The sequence below is a fragment of the Vigna radiata genome, chromosome 6, assembly GCF_000741045.1.
Source record: "Vigna radiata var. radiata cultivar VC1973A chromosome 6, Vradiata_ver6, whole genome shotgun sequence".
NCBI lineage: Eukaryota > Viridiplantae > Streptophyta > Magnoliopsida > Fabales > Fabaceae > Vigna > Vigna radiata.
In genome coordinates this window covers 470,651-488,815 of record NC_028356.1, presented here as the reverse complement: position 1 = coordinate 488,815, position 18,165 = coordinate 470,651, and the positions used below count along the sequence as shown (strand labels likewise).

The following is an 18,165-nucleotide window of genomic DNA, read 5'->3' as shown; positions in this document are numbered from 1 at the left end:
ATGAGATAATCATGATCCATCCTCAATTAGCTAATGCTGCACACACCAAACTGGAGAGAGAGATTGACAGAGAGGGAGAGAGAGAGAGAGAGAGAGAGAGAGGGAGGGGGACACCCAACGTTTTCTGAAAAACAAAATGGGTTATATCAGCAAATTTGCAAGAAGATGATGGTCAGTGTGTGATATTGTTCCACTCTTGATGTTTCTTTTGGGTGTTCAGAGGTCAGTGAGGCAGAAACAACCTGTTATAGAAAAAGAACAAATTTTCCCATCTCATTCACAATTCCTCTCAGTGGGTTTGATTTGGTGTGATAATTACCCCATGCTCCTCTTCCACCTCTTCTTATTGTTATCTCTTCAACTTCAACCTTCACGGATATCCACAAAAAAACAAACTTTTTGGTTGGACCACTCCAGTTCAAGCATAGTGGAGCTCCTTTCTTGAGATATACCAACTGGGTTTTGTGCGACTTTTCTCTTTTGCCTGGTGGAAATAGCTTAAAGTACCAAACTTTATGCGCCCTGACGGGTGGACTGGTGAGAGAAATTTTGGGGTTTGCTTCAATTTTGCTTTGCAGTTGAAGATTCATGGTGGGGTGCCTGGTGCTTCAGTTTTTTGAATCTTCTGTTCAAGCTCGGGCTTGCCTTGAATCCTCAAGACTATTACTTTGGTGAATTTGGCAAGTATGTCTGTGAATCGAAAGCCTCCTGCTTCGAATGGTAGAATACCATCGAATATGAAATCTTGGAAGGTGAACGAGCCTCTGCATGGGTCTAATTCTCCCAGGACATGTAGGAGAAAACCCTTTCTCCTTTGGTTCTTTGGCTTTGTTGCCATAGGGAGTGTTTGGTTCATCTTGAGTTTCAACAGTAACTATTTAGTGAACAAGGAGAATGAAGCAATTTGTGAGAAGAGAGCAAGAATCTTGCTACAACGGTACAATGTTAGTAGGGAACAGATTTATGCTTTGGCATCCTGGTTTCCTGGATCAGATCAGGTGAACTACACTCTTCTTTTCTCTTTCAATTTCCAGCTTCATATATTGTGGTCGTGAAGGATAATTGTGTACTTTTGCTCAGAAACTTTTACTATTTGACTTCTTCTATTACTAACCGCGCTTTCTGTTGAGCGTTAATTTCGTTAAACAAACAACTTCTTGTTGGGTTGTATATTTGAGCTGAGTGGAAGATGTTAAACAATGGAAACCAAGAGATTCTCTTAATGAAAGGGTATAAACTATCTTCTTCTGATTCTTTTCTGCACAAGGTTTTTCTAGCATCACTTTTTGTTGTAGAACCGGTTGATTTCTAAAAGTGACGGATGCCCTCTTCATAGATTTTTAAAACAAAATAGTAGTTGTTGCTGATATGAATGTGAGCAGTAGACAAAATGATGCTCTTTATTCTCCATCTTACCTGTCTATAATGCAGATTTTATTCAACTGTATTGATGAAAGAAGACTTCGGATGCTGCTAAGCAGCAGCATGGTAAGCACTCCACAGTTAACGTGTCCAGAGAATCAGGAGCTAAGAAAGGAGCATATACGTGTAATGGACACTGTAGAACCTATCGAGCAATGCCCAATTCTCAATGATTATGTCCAGGCAAGGCTTGAATTATCATTCCTATTAAAAAATTATGTATCATTGGCCTGGGTACTTCACTTTCGACTGATTTTGTTAGTTATTTCCTCCGTGGGAAGGTAGAATCTTTATCAGAGCTAAAACTTGTATTTGTTTTGCTCAATAGGTCAATAATTTGAATTGTTAGTTCTCCTAAAAAATTGTTAGTATCTAAGAATTATAGTCTAGCTTGCAATTCCTTTCCTCACTGTTCAACCTATCCTAGGGGAGCATAATATGATTGTTTTTCTGTGAGAATTTCTAGCTATCCTTTTCTGTGACGGACTTTAGAATTCCTAGCTATCCTTTTCTGTGAGAATGGTGAGTTTGTGGAAGCTAGCTAGGTGAGAAATGCAACTACTAATAATGCATCATCTGATTCTACAGTGGTACCATTTTGAATGCACTTGAATGTAACCAATAGATTCCCTTAAGTTGCCTATTCAGAATCATGACATTCTTTTTAGTTTGGCTGTGCCATTATAAATCTTGTCTTGGTGTCTAAAAGACAGGGCATTATCAGTTATAGTCTAGCATTTCAAAAATTCAACCTAAGTTGCTGGAAAAATAGTGGATTTTGGGTTAGTTTCTGCAAATATTGCCTTTCCCATGTTGTGATTTATACCACGGACTCTGCTTCTAAGCTCGTGCTATGACTATTAAAACTTGCATTTCTTGCATCCTTATTTGAAACTTGTACTTCCATTAAATAATTAATTTGCTATTTCATTTTGACTTTGCAGAACATTGTGCAACCGTGGGAAATGAGGGTATCTGCAATTTGGCGTCATGTGGGTTCATTTAATTTAACTAAAGGATTCTGGTGGGTCGTCATTGGAATTATAATGTCCTACTTCTGTTTACTACGGAGGAGTCAAAAGCAGAAGCTGTCTCAGGGGCATCCAGCTGCACAACAAAAGCGGCTGAAGCATTTTCCACGGGGTCCATCAAGGGGTGCTGGGAGGTGGAGGAAAAAATTACTAGTTATATTTGTGTCACTTGGAATAATTGGGTCCTTTTGGTTATTTTGGCACCTAAATATGGACATCATGCAGAGAAGAGAAGAAATGCTAACAAACATGTGTGATGAGAGAGCCCGAATGCTGCAAGATCAGTTTAATGTGAGCATGAACCATGTTCATGCTCTGGCTATCCTTGTATCTACATTTCACCATGGTAAACATCCTTCTGCAATTGATCAGGTATTGTACTCAATTTCCCCACTCCATCTTATGCAGACTTACTCATGGCATGATCAATGACTGATGTTTTTCATGTCTTATATATGTTTTCTCTTAGTTTATCTTATGTGAATCCAAGTGCCATATTTGTGTGGCTTCATGGTAGACAAAATATAATTTTTTTTTGTTTGCTAAGGAGAGCAAAATATGATTTTAAATCTCATCTGTAAAATTAGGGGAAAGGTGCAGTTGCTCGCTTTCATGTAGTAACAACTGCATAGATATAAAATAAAATAAAATAAGCAAGAGTAATGGAAAAGGTGGGATACTGAAAAAATATGATAATATTAAAAAAAATGGAGTTCAGGTTGAGCCATTGATATGTAATTCGTGTGACAACTTAAGCTATTGAGAAGTATGGACAAAGAAGTTAATCTGTTGCTTTATGATTATTTTTTCTCCACAAATAGCCTAAAATAGAATTTCAGGCTTCTCCGTTTCTTTCATTGCATTATGGTAGCGCTGTTGCTAAAACTAAATCTCAAAGGAGAATGTCAATAAGGGTATCATACAAATTCATTTTTGTACTTTTACTAACTATACCAAGAGAAACATGTTTGACAGCATTTTTATTGTCATTGCTGTAGATTTTTATTAGCCAAGTCTAACTCAACACCAAAAGCTAGCTTGAGGGAGGGGGAGAGAATTGTCCAAGTCGTGTAAGGAATAATTTGGTTGGTCTTATTTTTTAGCGCCAATGTGGAGTATAATAATATGCATATCTTCATACCCAGGACTAGATGTCAAAGTGAGGTTTTCAAGGAGACATTTATCAGTTAGCCTATTGTCAAGATTGAATAGGCTTTGAAATCATAGCTGAAATGGGTGGGCCTAACTTAACTATAAAAGTTAACTCAAAGCAGGGGGGTTGCACTTGTGGCTCTAGTACAAGGAGTATTTTGACCATATTTCAATCAAATGTGGGACATCTTAACAGCTTCATACGTTTCCTTTAAGTATATGCTAATTTTACAGAAAAAAAATATGCGAGGTTTTAAACTGGGTTCCTCGTTTTACTCGTAATTCTGATGTTTTTAACATTGTGAATGAGTTTGCTAGACTTGTAAGGATTGAATATGGTGAATATTGCATAGTGTTGGTTTCCGTTTTCAAACCATGTTATATTTATGATCCTTCCTATGATGTTCTTGTTGTAATACTATTCATGTTGAGTGAAAACAACAAAAGAAAAGAGAAAAGTAAGGAAAAATAACACCGAAGCATCTGTTTCACTGCAGAAAATTTTTGGAGAATATACAGAGAGTACAGCATTTGAAAGACCACTTACTAGTGGTGTTGCTTATGCTTTGAAAGTTCTTCATTCCGATAGGATGCATTTTGAAAAGCAGCATGGGTGGACAATTAAGAAAATGGAAACAGAGAATGAGGCATTAGTCCAAGATTGTATTCCTGGAAATTTGGATCCAGCACCCGTTCAAGATGAATATGCACCAGTGATATTTGCTCAAGAAACGGTTTCCCATATTGTATCTATTGACATGATGTCAGGGAAGGTGTGTTCTGCTTAGCTTGCTGTCATCCTAACATGACATACTTTTTCTTAGCAAATTGTGAGACAATGGCTTAAAAACTTGAAATTTTACATCCTCATCAATGTTCGTACCCTGTGTATTCTGCACAAGCATGAGAAAACTAAGTTGTTAAGTCATCGGTTAGAAAGACTTTTGTCTTTGTATTTTCTTTATGGAAAGCATTAGATGCTTAAAGTTTTGTATACATGGAATTGAATCTGGCATAAACAGAATCAACCTCATACAAGAGTTTTACTTTTGAACATCTGGCATCTCCTGTTTTACAAGAGAATCAACTCTGACCACTGGCATCTCCTCTATTTCATGCTTAATCAGTTTATTCACTATCATCTCAGAGATAGACTAAGTAGAAATAAGACTAGGAGTTATCATATATAGAATTATTTGCTAAATTTATCTGGCTATCTAAAAGAAAATATCTTTGCTGCATTGTTACACAGGAGGACCGTGACAATATTTTGCGAGCAAGGGCATCTGGAAAGGGGGTTCTCACATCCCCTTTTAAACTACTAAAGTCCAATCACCTGGGTGTAGTACTTACATTTGCGGTCTATAACACTAATCTTCCTTTAGATGCTACACCAGAGCAGCGTATTGAAGCAACTGTGGGGTAATCCTACAGGCTACAGCTAACTGTCTATTGGTTAATATGCATTTCATGTGTGCTCTGATATACCTACCCGTAAGAAGAGAATCACAAAAGTGTTAATGTGTGTATTGGTACCTATTTATATGCAGGTATCTGGGTGCATGTTATGATGTTCCGTCATTGGTGGACAAGCTTCTGCATCAACTTGCCAGCAAGCAAACCATTGTTGTTAATGTTTATGACACAACTGATGCATCTGCACCTATCACAATGTATGGTACTGATGTTACTGACACTGGCCTACTACATGTAAGCAGCCTAGATTTCGGGGATCCGCTACGAAAACATGAGATGCACTGCAGGTTTGCTTTCTCACTATAATAATTGTGTAATGTTCAAAGAATTGAAATATCATCAGTGCATTTCCGTTTCCTTTGCTTTTGCAGGTTCAAGCAGAGGCCTCCACTACCTTGGACTGCAATCAATGCATCAGGGGGGGTGTTTGTTATTACTTTGCTGGTGGGTCATATTTTTTATGCAGCAATAAATAGAATAATAAAAGTTGAGGATGGCTATCGTGTAATGAGTGAGCTGAAAAGCCGTGCTGAGGCTGCAGATGTGGCAAAATCCCAGGTATGATATATTTATGGGGTTTATACTGAATTATGCAGATTAATTGTTAGCCTGGTGGCAAGAGTATTGGACTTCTAGCACACAATTATTGTGTTTATTGCATCATGATTATCGTCATTCAACATCAGAATTTTTTCTGATTGTATACATTCTTTTAATTAAAATTAATATGTGGACTTCACCTTGAGGATTGCTTTCGCTTTTTGTAGTTTCTTGCTACAGTTTCACATGAGATAAGGACTCCAATGAACGGTGTTTTAGGTAATTGAAAGTTTTGATGTTTTAATAGATAATCCCAACCTGTCAATACGTGGTGATAATTATCAGCCATTTAAAATCATTTTTCAGGCATGCTGCAAATGTTGATGGACACTGAGCTTGATAAAAAACAGATGGATTATGCCCAAACTGCACATGATAGTGGTAAAGATCTCATATCAGTCATAAATGAGGTTCTTGATCAGGCTAAGATTGAAGCTGGAAAGCTTGAACTTGAAGCTGTAGCTTTTGACCCACGTGCTATTCTGGATGAAGTTTTATCTCCTTTCTCTGAAAAATCTAAAGGAGTAGAGGTGAGATACTATCTTTCAGCTACCTTAGTTTTGTACCTCAGTTTTACATGAAGTCTCACTTGAACTTTGTTCTCTATACTTTTTGTTGACTCCAGCTGGCTGTTTATGCATCCAATCAAGTACCTCAAGTTGTCATTGGTGATCCTAAACGATTCCGGCAAGTAATTACAAATCTTGTCAGCAATTCAGTCAAGGTTTGCTGTATTTCATGCTGTATTTTTTGTGATTTATTATTCTTCGCATATACTGTAATGGTGGAAACATCTCAATTTTAGGCGCTGCTGCATTTTCTCCCTTTGAAGCATACTAGGCATTGTAATCCACCTTTGATGCTTTATATGTTTCTCTCTTCTTTTCGAATTTCATATTAAATTAGTGGATCTTATTGTGGGAATAAGAGAATGAATCTTATTGCTTATATATAATCTGTCTTAATTAGTTTACTTGGTGCATTTCAGTTCAATCATGATAAAGGACATGTGTTTGTTTCTCTTCATCTGGCAAACGAAGTGAAGAATCCACTTCATGTTAAGGATGCAGTGCTGAGTGAAGGCTTAAACGCCAATCAAGATGTATCAAACAGAACATATGATACATTAAGCGGGTTTCCTGTATGCAACAAATGGAAAAGTTGGGCAAATTTTGAAAAGTTAAGTAGCATAGATGATCCTGAAAATTTTCAATTATTAGTAATAGTTGAAGACACAGGTACAGGAATTCCTACAGATGCACAAAGCCGCATATTCACGCCTTTTATGCAGGCTGATAGTTCCCCCTCCCGAACATATGGTGGAACTGGAATAGGACTGAGCATTAGTAAGTGCCTAGTTGACCTCATGGGAGGAGAAATTGGATTTGTAAGTGAGCCTGGAATTGGAAGTACTTTTTCCTTTACTGGAACTTTCAGAAAAGGAGATAGCACGTCTCTGGATGCAATGTGGCAGAATAATAGTTTTGGTTCAGAGTTCCAAGGATTGAGAGCATTAGTGGTAGATAGAAGAAAAATCCGAGCTGAAGTCACAAAATATCATCTGCAGAGATTGGGAATGTCTGTGGATATAACTAATAGTCTGAATTCTCAATGCTCTTGTCTATCTAGTACTTGTGACATGAGGTAATTTACCATTATGGCAGTCTAAAAGTATAAACTTTCCTATTTATGTTCTGACATTGTGCAATAACTGAAAAATATTGGTGTAAACATTGTTCTGAACTTAAATGTAGCTTGTTAGACTTCGGAATACTCCATATGTACAGTCACTTACAATGGAAACAGAGGATTTTACAATATAAAAAATCAGTATGACCTGCTTTATGGGAAATTGAGTAAGAAAAAAACATAGGCGACATTAATAAGTTTTTTTCCCAGACTGACTTGATGATCCTTAGTGCTTACTTTCACGTGAAATATGAATGTTGTTGATCTTGAAAAGGTTTAAGGTGCTCGTGTTCTGGGGAAAACTCAATTTTTGTATTAATAAATTGGACTAATTGGTTCTTCTGAATCAGTTTGATAAATTCTATCATTATTAAGATAATACACATTTCCTTAGTACTAAATTACTACTTTTGCTTTTTCTTCAGTATGTCAAGCCAGTTGGCCATGATTTTGATAGACAAGGATGCTTGGGATAAAGAATGTCTTATCTTATGCAAAATCAGGAAGCTTAGACAGAATGGCATCAAAAGGGATCCAATAGACTTACCGAAGATTTTTCTCCTGGACAGCCACCCTAGAACCAACGAACATGATGAGCTAAAGTCAGTTGGTATCATAGATGATGTACTGATGAAGCCTCTTTGGCTTAGTTCTTTGGTTCACTCTTACAGAGAATCCCTTGGTGCTGAAAAAAATCAAGTACAAAGGAAGAAAGTATCCAAACTTGGGAGTTTGTTAATGCACAAACAAATTTTGGTTGTTGATGATAATGCAGTGAACAGAAGAGTTGCAAAAGGTTTTCTACAGAAGTATGGTGCAAAAGTTACTTCTGTGGAGAGTGGCATGGCTGCTCTAAAGGTGCTTAAACTGCCACATAGTTTTGATGCTTGTTTCATGGATCTCCAAATGCCAGAAATGGATGGGTAATTTATCTTCTTATTCCTATTTCTTTAGTTTTCTGAATTTTGATTGTCACCTATAAGAATAGAAATAGGGAGCAATGACTGATCTAGTAAGTAGATAATAATTAATAGAACTGGTGCCAAAACTCAGACTCCTACATTTATTTTCTTTTGCCAAAGAACCTGCTACCTAGAATATTTTAGCCACAACTTATTTTTCCTTGGTTTCATGACTGTTTCGATAACCAGCAATAATTAAATAAATAGATATTAAGATTATTATTAGTTTCATTAAAATATATAAAAAATATGCTATCACAGACTCTGAATGCTTTTCTAGATAGGATCTCACAGACCTGAAACCATGGCTGAGATATAATTTAAAAGTATTTCTCTGTATTTTAAATGGTACAGTTTTGAAGCAACAAGGGAAATCCGCCTAATGGAGAGCGAGGTAAATGAGAAAATTGCGTGTGGACAAGCATCTGCAGAGATGTTTGGTAACATCTCATATTGGCACATTCCAGTACTAGCAATGACGGCAGATGCAACTCAAAGTTCAAATGAAGAGTGCAGAAATTGCGGAATGGATGACTATGTGACAAAGCCATTTGAAGAAGAGCAGCTCTATATGGCAATGACACGTTTCTTCCAGCCAGATTCATAGTGTGGAGTGCCTAGGTTAAAACGATTGATTAGTAGTTCAGATACCCTGCTGACAAGTGTTGACCAACCTCAAGCAACATATGTCAAGTGTCAGTTTCTCCATTAAAAGAGCTAGCGGGTGGATTAATTTTGGCTAGTTATGTGCAGATATTGTAATGGTTTAACATGCCCCAGCTGTTGTGTTCCTAATTATGACACTGCTTGCCATCATCAAAGCTTTCAATTCTGCATCATGAATCTCAGCTATGGTGTTGTTTACTGATAGTAAGTACCATTTTCATCATCCCTTGATTGAAGAGTTCACTTGTAAGACTATTCACCCAGTAATAAATTTTGTTCCTTTTTCATTTTTTTTTCCAGGATGCTGATTTCAAGTTCAAGAGGTTATCACTTATTGCAGCAGAGGAGATCGACACAAGGCATAATTTCATTGGTGTACATAACCCGTTTTTGGTTCCTGCCTCCCATCTCTGATTTATTCTCTGTATATATTTATCCAGAGCAATTAGATTAAGATAAAATGTTACAGTGACGAGATCATTGATTCAATTTTTGTGGCCAAGATGGAAAAGGGTGAAAGATCTTTGAATCCTCAGAATTTTGTAAGTAACTTGTAAAGCAAAGTTATTATTACGTGACACATGGCATATGTAACAATATTAATATGTTGTGACCAGTGAAATTTCAACTTGTCACTGAGTTGTAACTGTTTCTTTCCACATAAATGCTGTGTGAAGGCTAATAAATGTTCAATTCATTAAAGTTGAATATTGAGCTACAAGTAAGGCTACTGGTATGGGAGATGAGACACCAGAACATGAGGACCACTAACAAAATAAGCCTTTTTTCCCACACTGAAAAGGGCAAAAGAGAAAAACGGGGTTAAAGCTGAGAAGTGTGTGTGGAAAGTAAGGAAGAAAGAAGGAAGTGAGATAAATAATCATTTTGTCATTGAGAGGGAAAAAAAAGGTAAATCGTTGTTGAGTTGGATGAACTTCTGACAGCAGAGAAAGTTAAGAATATAAGTCTTTTTCTGTGCGTTTTTTCTTTCTGAGTGTGGAGCACGTGCCAAAGCATCACAAAACCGCTGAAATTGGAAGTGGCCTTAGAAATAACATAAACTTTTGCCGTGTTACAGCTCAGTTCTTTCTGTCAATGTGGCCACCATGAATGATCCACCTGCAATGGAATAACGTAAAATTCGTTCTTAACCGTTAGAAAGAGACCAAAACTTCCTACCTTTTTCCTTGACTGTTTGTGTACTATATAAGCAACAACATTGGTTATGTCTTTGGTATTTATTCTATACACTAATCAGTCTTTATCAATCACCAAAGCCTCTCTTATCTTTTCTCCAAAATGGCAACATTGATGCTGAAGTTAATGCTTCCTCTACTTTTCCTGTTCATGATTCCTCCAAAAACAGGTAACGGAAAAGTGCTCCTTCTTCTACCCCGGAAATGAAAAAATGTAACTTTTTATTCCTTCTTCCTATTTGTATTCATTGTGTTCATCTCAAAAAAGTACATTGCATTGATGCAGCATACGCGGAGTTTGAGCAATGGTGTGTTGCTGATGAGCAGGCCACTGTTAATGAATTGCAGGCAGCCTTGAATTGGGCATGTGGAAAAGGAGGTGCAGATTGCAGAAAAATCCAAGTGAACCAACCTTGCTATCTTCCAAACACATTAAAAGACCATGCTTCTTATGCCTTCAACAGCTACTATCAGAAATTCAAGCACAGTGGAGGTTCTTGCAATTTCAGAGGGGCTGCCATGACAACAGAAGTGGATCCTAGTAAGTATCAAACTGATTCCTCGTAATCACGATTTCCCATTTGAGTGTGTGTGTGTGTCTATATATATATATATATATATATATATATATATATATATATATAGCATAGAAGAAAGTGCATGAATGATGGTGATTTAATGTTTGTGCGCAGGTCATGGTTCTTGTCACTATGACTTCATTCCATGATCACAACTGTGACAGAAGACTTAAAATAACTGCAGCAAAAACTAGAGCTCGAACTGTTGTGTGGTCCCAAACTGCAATTAAGCATTCTTTTAGGGGCCTTTTTTTTATACTATTGATAGAGCTGAAATTTTACTTTGCAATTGCAAAAACTTATAAATTAATATCTTTTGTCATACTTTAATAAATGTGTAGTCCAGTTTAATTTCGTCTTTTTTTTTTAACAATGTATGGTTTATGGGTGAGTGACTAATGCTATTATGTTCTTTTTCAAAAACTTGGAGATATTCTTTTTCAACCTTTTATTCAAAATGGGTTCTGCTGTCATTGTCATTTCCAATAAAAGAAANAAAANAAAAAAAAAAAATATATATATATATATATATAATACAAAGAGACTTTTATATTCATAATTATTACTTTTATTTTACCTTCCCGTCTCGTCCGACTCATATAGTACAAATATAAATAAATGTGTTAAAATTGTGTGTATATAGATATATAAAATAATATTTTACTATGATACAATCTTAAAAAATTCACCATTCATTTATACACGCAGTGCATAAAACAGATTACTAATTATATTAAAATAAATCATTAAAAAAGGGAAGACGTGCAAAAGTAATAGATTTACAAGCAATAAAAATAGTTATAAATTGATTTGCTTAAGAATAATATTTAAATTTTACAAGAGTAAATAATAAATTAAAATATGACTTTTTTTTTCTTCCATAGAATTTGAAGGCGAGTCTTTTATTAAGTTATTTTGAAGAGTTTATAAAAATAATTTAAAAACATAAATATACACACTACTTATAACCCTAGATAAATTTAAATAATCTGCTATTAAATTATTCCAAGAGGACCTTAATTTATTCCAGCATACTTATAAAAACATAGCTCTTACTTTGAATTATTCTTAGTTATATCAAAGAAATCACTTTCAATCCTCTTTCACCTATCCACAAATGTTGTGCTACTTGACTAATCTAGGGTTAAAGTTTAAGAAAAACTAGTTAAAAGCTGAAAAATTAACATTTGTAAAAATCCTATTAACAGATAACTATTAAATTATAAGTTCTTAAAAAAAATCTCTACTGATAATATACAAAATGATAGAAACAAAACGCGAGTTTCACTTGCCACCAACCATAATCCGCAGATCTACCTATCACGCGAGTTTCACTTAACCCAAATTCCATGTGCAGCGAAGACCCTTGCCGGTAGCCAGTTGCCACCAACCATATACCGCAGATCTACCTATCTCACAGCAGATCTGCCTACCTTTCTATATGTGATATGTGTCTGTCTATATTATCACAGCAGGACAATGATATTTTCCCAATTTTTTTCACAATGAGACGCATGTCATTATTTTATTTTATTGATCTATTTGAATTTATGTTTAAAAAATATTTAAAATAGATCAATTACAAGCTGTCACGTATACCACATATACATCGTCAAAAAATTGTTAAAACATCGTCAAAAAATTGTTAAAACAATGTTGCTAAAAGAAATTTTTCCATTTTCATATTTCCACTCCTCACGTTAGGCGTTCCCTCTAAATCTCCCTTCCTCACCTCATACCACAAGGTTCGACTATTACGTGCTTCCTCTGAATCTCCCTTCCTCACAAGGTACGATCGTTGCTTTCAACTCTTCCTTCCCTTTCCACTTTTCCTTCCCTTTCGTTCTTGATGCTATAATTATAAAATGTTTATAATCCATGCCTTTCTTTACAATTACACATCTGAATTTTATGTGAAATGATGTAATGACGAGATGGAGGTGTAAAATTGTTTTCTGACCTATTTACTGTTTTGTTTGGCCTGGTCTTAGCTATAAAAAAAAGTAGAAAATGAAGATCGCAGAGAAAATACGTTATGCCGCAAATGATCCAAACACGGTGGTGTTCTCCTTTGAGTTCTTCCCACCCAAGACTGAGGATGGGGTGGACAATTTGTTTGAGAGGATGGATCGCATGGTGGCTCACAATCCTTCGTTTTGTGATATCACGTGGGGTGCTGGTGGAACCACAGCCGATCTAACATTGGAAATCGCCAACAGGATGCAGAACATTGTCTGTGTGGAGACCATGATGCACCTTACCTGCACTAACATGCCTGTTGAGAAGATAGACCATGCTCTCCACACCATCAAGTCCAATGGCCTCCAAAATGTACTTGCTCTTCGAGGTGACCCCCCACATGGCCAGGACAAATTTGTGCAGGTTGAAGGCGGCTTTGCCTGTGCACGCGATTTGGTACCAATTCCTTTTGCCTCCAATTTTCTCATACTTATATAATTCATTCTATTTTTGCCAATCTCAACTCGGATAGTTAGAGAACCATAGCACCCTCACTCAGGTTCTCTTTTACCAATTCTAGACTTTGATGGTTTATAGCTATTTTCGTAGAAACCTTTTTTTAAGAAAAAATTTCAATTTTGCACAGACCGAGTCCTCTATTATAATTTGTCGGTCTCATTTGTTATTCTATATTTGATCTGCTGGACCAAGAAGTTCTTGGTTGGAGTTGAATTGGCTTGCTTCTTCTGAGCTAGATTTGGATTCAAGTATTGTGGATGGAAAAAATGTGTTTGGGGAGGGGAGACCCTACTAAAAGTGGGTCAGTCATGTTCCTTGATGTAAATTTGATATTGGCAAAGCACCTGGATACTCTGCACTGCCTGAAAATACAAAGAATGAAACTTTTTAAATCCATTGTTAATGAGTTCTGGAACATTATACTGCATTCTTAGTGATGATAAAACTTTGGGCTTAGTTTCATAAAATTTGATACTAGCTGGTGATCCTGNTAGTTCAGTTTGTCTGGTCTTGAGTGCTGATTTTCTGGATGNTNATGTTTTTTGTAGGTGAAACACATCAGAGCTAAATATGGTGACTACTTTGGCATTACTGTTGCCGGTTATCCAGGTTACACACTTCTCATTATTTTCATCTTCATTATCTCATTCTGTTAAGTGCTTTTATGCTCCTTTTTCTGCCATCATTTTCTCTTACAATCTATAGTCTTTCTCTTCAGAGGCACATCCGGATGTTATAGGAAGTGATGGATTAGCTACAGCAGAAGTTTATCAAAAAGATCTTGAATACCTGAAGAGCAAGGTCTAGTCATTGAATTAGAATCTACCCATTTTTGTTTTTTCAATTCTAGAACATAATTTAGGGAATTCTTTTAACTGTGACTTTCTTTCTTAAATAAGAAGGGCAAAAAGATTTTTTTTAAGAGAAATGTTGCATTCTTGGATAAACTTCGCTATTCTTCTTCTAAATGAAAATGAAAAGTAGCAAGTGAGGTGTAGGCAATGGTGGAGGATTCCTTTGCAAGGTATTTTTTGTTGATCTCTTTACCTCTTCTTTGGGCCCCCTATTCTGAGTTCATATTTTTTTTGTAGGTTGATGCGGGAGCAGATGTGATTGTCACCCAGTTATTTTATGATACGGATACATTCCTGAAATTTGTGAATGACTGTCGCCAAATCGGAATAACTTGTCCCATTGTACCTGGAATTATGCCCATTAATAATTACAAGGGCTTTCTCCGTATGACTGGGTTTTGTAAAACCAAGGTAAGATTTCTTTTTTGTTTTTGTTTTTGTTTTTTTTTTTCATGTAGACCAAGTATTAAGTATTGGAAATGTTTAAAAGTCTCAAGAACGTTGCTGGATGGGGTCTAAAGAAAGAATAAAAAGGCACTTGAATGTTAAATATTGATCTCTCTTTATACACGTATACTTGAAGAAAATATCAGTTGTGCTTTCATAACATTATTAAATAATAAACCTGAACATACACTAGGAGTAATGATTGATTCCATACTTAGATTGTTGTGTTGGACGAGTGAACATATTTAACTAGTACTAGGGATGTATGTTAAGATAAAATGTTTTCACATAATATGTCTTTGTTACTTANTATTCGTGTACTTGTCACTTTTTACCAATTTGTTATATTACTTAAGTGCCATGGACTCTAATACATTGTTTTATTTTCAATGACATAATCTAGATACCAGCTGACATTATGTCTGCTTTAGAGCCTATCAAGGACAATGAAGAAGCTGTCAAGTCTTATGGAGTTCACTTGGGAACTGAAATGTGCAAAAAGATTTTATCTCATGGAATTAAGACATTGCATCTTTATACACTAAATATGGAGAAATCAGCATTAGCAATACTAATGGTTGGCTCCTATGGCATGAGATGTGTACATTTNTTATTTTTGGAAGACTTAACTTGATTGAAAGTTGATATTAATGTTTACTGTTTCTTTTTTTCCTGGCAGAACCTTGGCTTAATTGAAGAGTCCAAAATTTCAAGATCCTTACCATGGAGACGTCCCACAAATGTTTTCCGTGTTAAAGAAGATGTCCGTCCAATCTTTTGGTATGTTACCTTTGCAATTGTCATGTCGTGTTCCATAATATGAGTGAATCTGTATGAAGGATTTCTTACTTTCCTTGTACAACTATTATAGGGCAAATCGTCCAAAAAGCTACATATCACGAACCATAGGATGGGATCAATATCCACATGGGCGTTGGGGTGATTCCTGTAACCCATCATATGGTGCATTAACTGATTATCAGGTGCTCGCGGTTGCTTACTGATTTTATTTTATGTATGTTATTTAACACTTTTATTTTCTTTTCCAGAGGATAAAAAGGTCTCTACACTATCAGTAGATCAAAATTGATTGTTGTACAGTAGATTATTTATTTAAAATTAAATTTTATTATTTTTTTATGGAGAAACTAAAAGTGCAAAGCATCAATCCAAATGGGAAACATACTGCAGTGATGGATCTAATAAGAATTGTTCGAGGTTTTGAATTGTGGTCACAATTGTGTTGATATTCAAATGTGGAAATTTGTTGACAAATATAGTTGATGCGATCGCAATTATGATTCTGATGCTGATACGGTAACCTCCAAAACCACAATATTGTGGCTACAATTATAGTTGTAGTGTAAATTGCAATTTGAAACCTTGGTTGTTATGTGAATTATATTAGTTGCCCTACGTTAGAAATCAAGGGTTTGGGTAGCATATATTGTTTTTTGTGATTATGATGCTGCACAAACTCTTTTTTTGAAAAAAAATGAATAGAAAGGTCATATTGCAAAGCCTAATTACTTTTTCATGCAAAGCCTAAAACACATGGGAAAAGAAACAAGGCAGAAGCAGAAGTGTGAAAACTACATTGAAACTTTTAGAAATTGGTACTTGTTATTTGATAGGGCTAGAATTCATCGTTTTTTTTCTTGTAGTTCATGCGACCACGTGCACGGGACAAGAAGCTTATTGAAGAATGGGTAGTTCCCTTGAAAAGCGTTGAAGATATATATGAGGTGGAGTTATTTTTTCACTTCGAACATTGCTAGAGTAATCTTGTTAACACTTAAACATCATCTAAATTTACACCCTTTGTTATATACCAGCGGTTTAGAATGTACTGCATGGGAAAGTTGAGAACCAACCCTTGGTCAGAATTAGATGGTCTTCAGCCAGAGACAAAGATCATCAATGAGCAGCTGGAGAGGATTAATGCAAAGGGCTTCCTCACAATCAATAGCCAGCCAGCTGTTAATGGGGAAAAGTCGGATTCTCCTACTGTAGGTGGGTGTAAAGGAAGTTTATTTTTATTTATGCATGATATTTTCTGGTCGTAGGTTTACAGTATTTTAGTTTGTACTAGCTATAGAAAGATGCCTAACTTTCTGATTCAAGTTAGATAGTTGAACATATCTAGAGGTTTTCATTTTGGAAGGAGTTAGAAGGTGTTAGGTATTGTAGTTATGTTATATTTCTAATTTCTTTTCCTTATTTTTTGTTAGTAAAAGTTACATTATGTCGAATCCGGTTTTTACTGATATGATTTTTGTTTGTTAAATTTACATTACAGATACAGTGGTCTAGTGTTTTATTGATTACTTTAAATTGTTTATAGCCTAAAATCCTAAACTAACTTTTAGCCGATTAGGAAATAGTACTGAACTTACGGCCANATAACNGGAAGGGTTTTGTTTCAATTTTTGGATCAGGATTCTTGANTGAGATGTGGCTATACCACTTTATATTGACTATACTTGTAAAATGAAAAAGGAAGATTGAACAGAACATTGAAAACAAAATAGGGATACAGAACATATATTGAGATTTTTCGAGCAGAATATCCAGTGCATTTTATGACTGAGGGTATTGATATCTTGTCCGTATTTGTGTGTCTACGATAAATTATACACTAAATCCTTCGTTTTTGATATATGGCCTAGGCTGGGGTGGACCTGGTGGGTATGTTTATCAGAAGGCATATGTAGAGTTCTTCTGCTCCAAGGAAAAGCTGGATACACTTGTTGATAAATGCAAGGATCGAATCTCTTTAACTTACATGGCCGTGAATAAAGAAGGGAGCTGGAGTTCTAATGTGGGTCAAACTGATGTTAATGCTGTGACATGGGGTGTCTTCCCGGCTAAGGAGATAAAACAACCGACCATTGTGGATCCTGTCAGTTTTAATGTATGGAAGGATGAGGCATTTGAAATTTGGTCAAGAGGATGGGCCAGCTTGTACCCTGAGGGTGATGCATCCAGGAAATTTGTTGAAGAGGTTGGTTCATAAGGCTATGGTCCTGTAAAACCTGNGTATTTGATGGCATTGCCGTGTTTTTGTTTTCAGCTACAAGCTAGAGCTTTGATAATTCTTTCTGTGTCACAGGTGGGTGGAAGCTACTTCTTGGTNAGTTTGGTGGACAACGATTACATCAATGGTGATCTTTTTGCGGCCTTTGCAGATTTCTGACTGAAGCTTCTTATTTATTCGTTCTTTACTAATGTCACTTGGTTGTCAAACGGATGACAATATCCACTTGGTTGCCCTTAATTTAAAGGAATGTGAATATGCTCTGTTTGTTAAACGGATGACAATATCCATGTACGGCTGCACGTGAACTTCTTAAACTTCTCCTTCTCCCTCACATCATCCACTTTCTTCCTCACTACACACTCCATCCCTCTCTGCAGAATTGCCACACCCTCCTTCCCACTCAGCTTCTGCCCCTATGTTCCTCCATAACCAGATTCACCTCCCTCACGTGCACTTCCCCTTCCACTAGAGGTGTCAATTTAACCCATGGCCCCAGAGCCAGCCCCAACCCACTATTGAAAAAGTCCTATTTTAAGAAGCCCCTTAAGTAGGGGGTCAGAAAAAAGCCCCAATC

The 18,165-nt window shown here is 36.1% G+C and overlaps 3 protein-coding genes across 3 annotated transcripts; all 3 read left to right on the top strand.

Moving 5' to 3' along the window:
• Positions 1 to 20: 20 nt before the first annotated feature.
• On the top strand, positions 21 to 9,700 carry LOC106764676 (histidine kinase 2). Its single transcript, XM_014649003.2, has 14 exons — positions 21 to 998; positions 1,432 to 1,605; positions 2,367 to 2,825; positions 4,103 to 4,378; positions 4,858 to 5,027; positions 5,156 to 5,368; positions 5,453 to 5,639; positions 5,849 to 5,900; positions 5,988 to 6,211; positions 6,307 to 6,405; positions 6,670 to 7,325; positions 7,796 to 8,293; positions 8,687 to 9,202; positions 9,299 to 9,700. Exons 1-13 carry the CDS (start codon positions 687 to 689, stop codon positions 8,937 to 8,939), a joined length of 3,573 nt encoding a protein of 1,190 aa, XP_014504489.1. The 5' UTR covers positions 21 to 686; the 3' UTR covers positions 8,940 to 9,202; positions 9,299 to 9,700.
• A 137-nt stretch (positions 9,701 to 9,837) lies between these two features.
• Positions 9,838 to 11,193, top strand: LOC106764677 (glucan endo-1,3-beta-glucosidase 12). Its single transcript, XM_014649004.2, has 3 exons — positions 9,838 to 10,364; positions 10,481 to 10,735; positions 10,887 to 11,193. Exons 1-3 carry the CDS (start codon positions 10,298 to 10,300, stop codon positions 10,919 to 10,921), a joined length of 357 nt encoding a protein of 118 aa, XP_014504490.1. The 5' UTR covers positions 9,838 to 10,297; the 3' UTR covers positions 10,922 to 11,193.
• Positions 11,194 to 12,414: 1,221 nt separating this feature from the next.
• LOC106764957 (methylenetetrahydrofolate reductase 2-like) lies at positions 12,415 to 17,898 on the top strand. The gene is made up of 12 exons (XM_014649416.2): positions 12,415 to 12,561; positions 12,764 to 13,187; positions 13,799 to 13,859; positions 13,969 to 14,051; positions 14,342 to 14,515; positions 14,955 to 15,128; positions 15,231 to 15,331; positions 15,423 to 15,534; positions 16,216 to 16,296; positions 16,387 to 16,564; positions 17,221 to 17,555; positions 17,664 to 17,898. The coding sequence occupies exons 2-12, from the start codon at positions 12,783 to 12,785 to the stop codon at positions 17,745 to 17,747; spliced, it is 1,788 nt and encodes a 595-aa protein (XP_014504902.1). The 5' UTR covers positions 12,415 to 12,561; positions 12,764 to 12,782; the 3' UTR covers positions 17,748 to 17,898.
• The last annotated feature ends 267 nt before the right edge of the window (positions 17,899 to 18,165 follow it).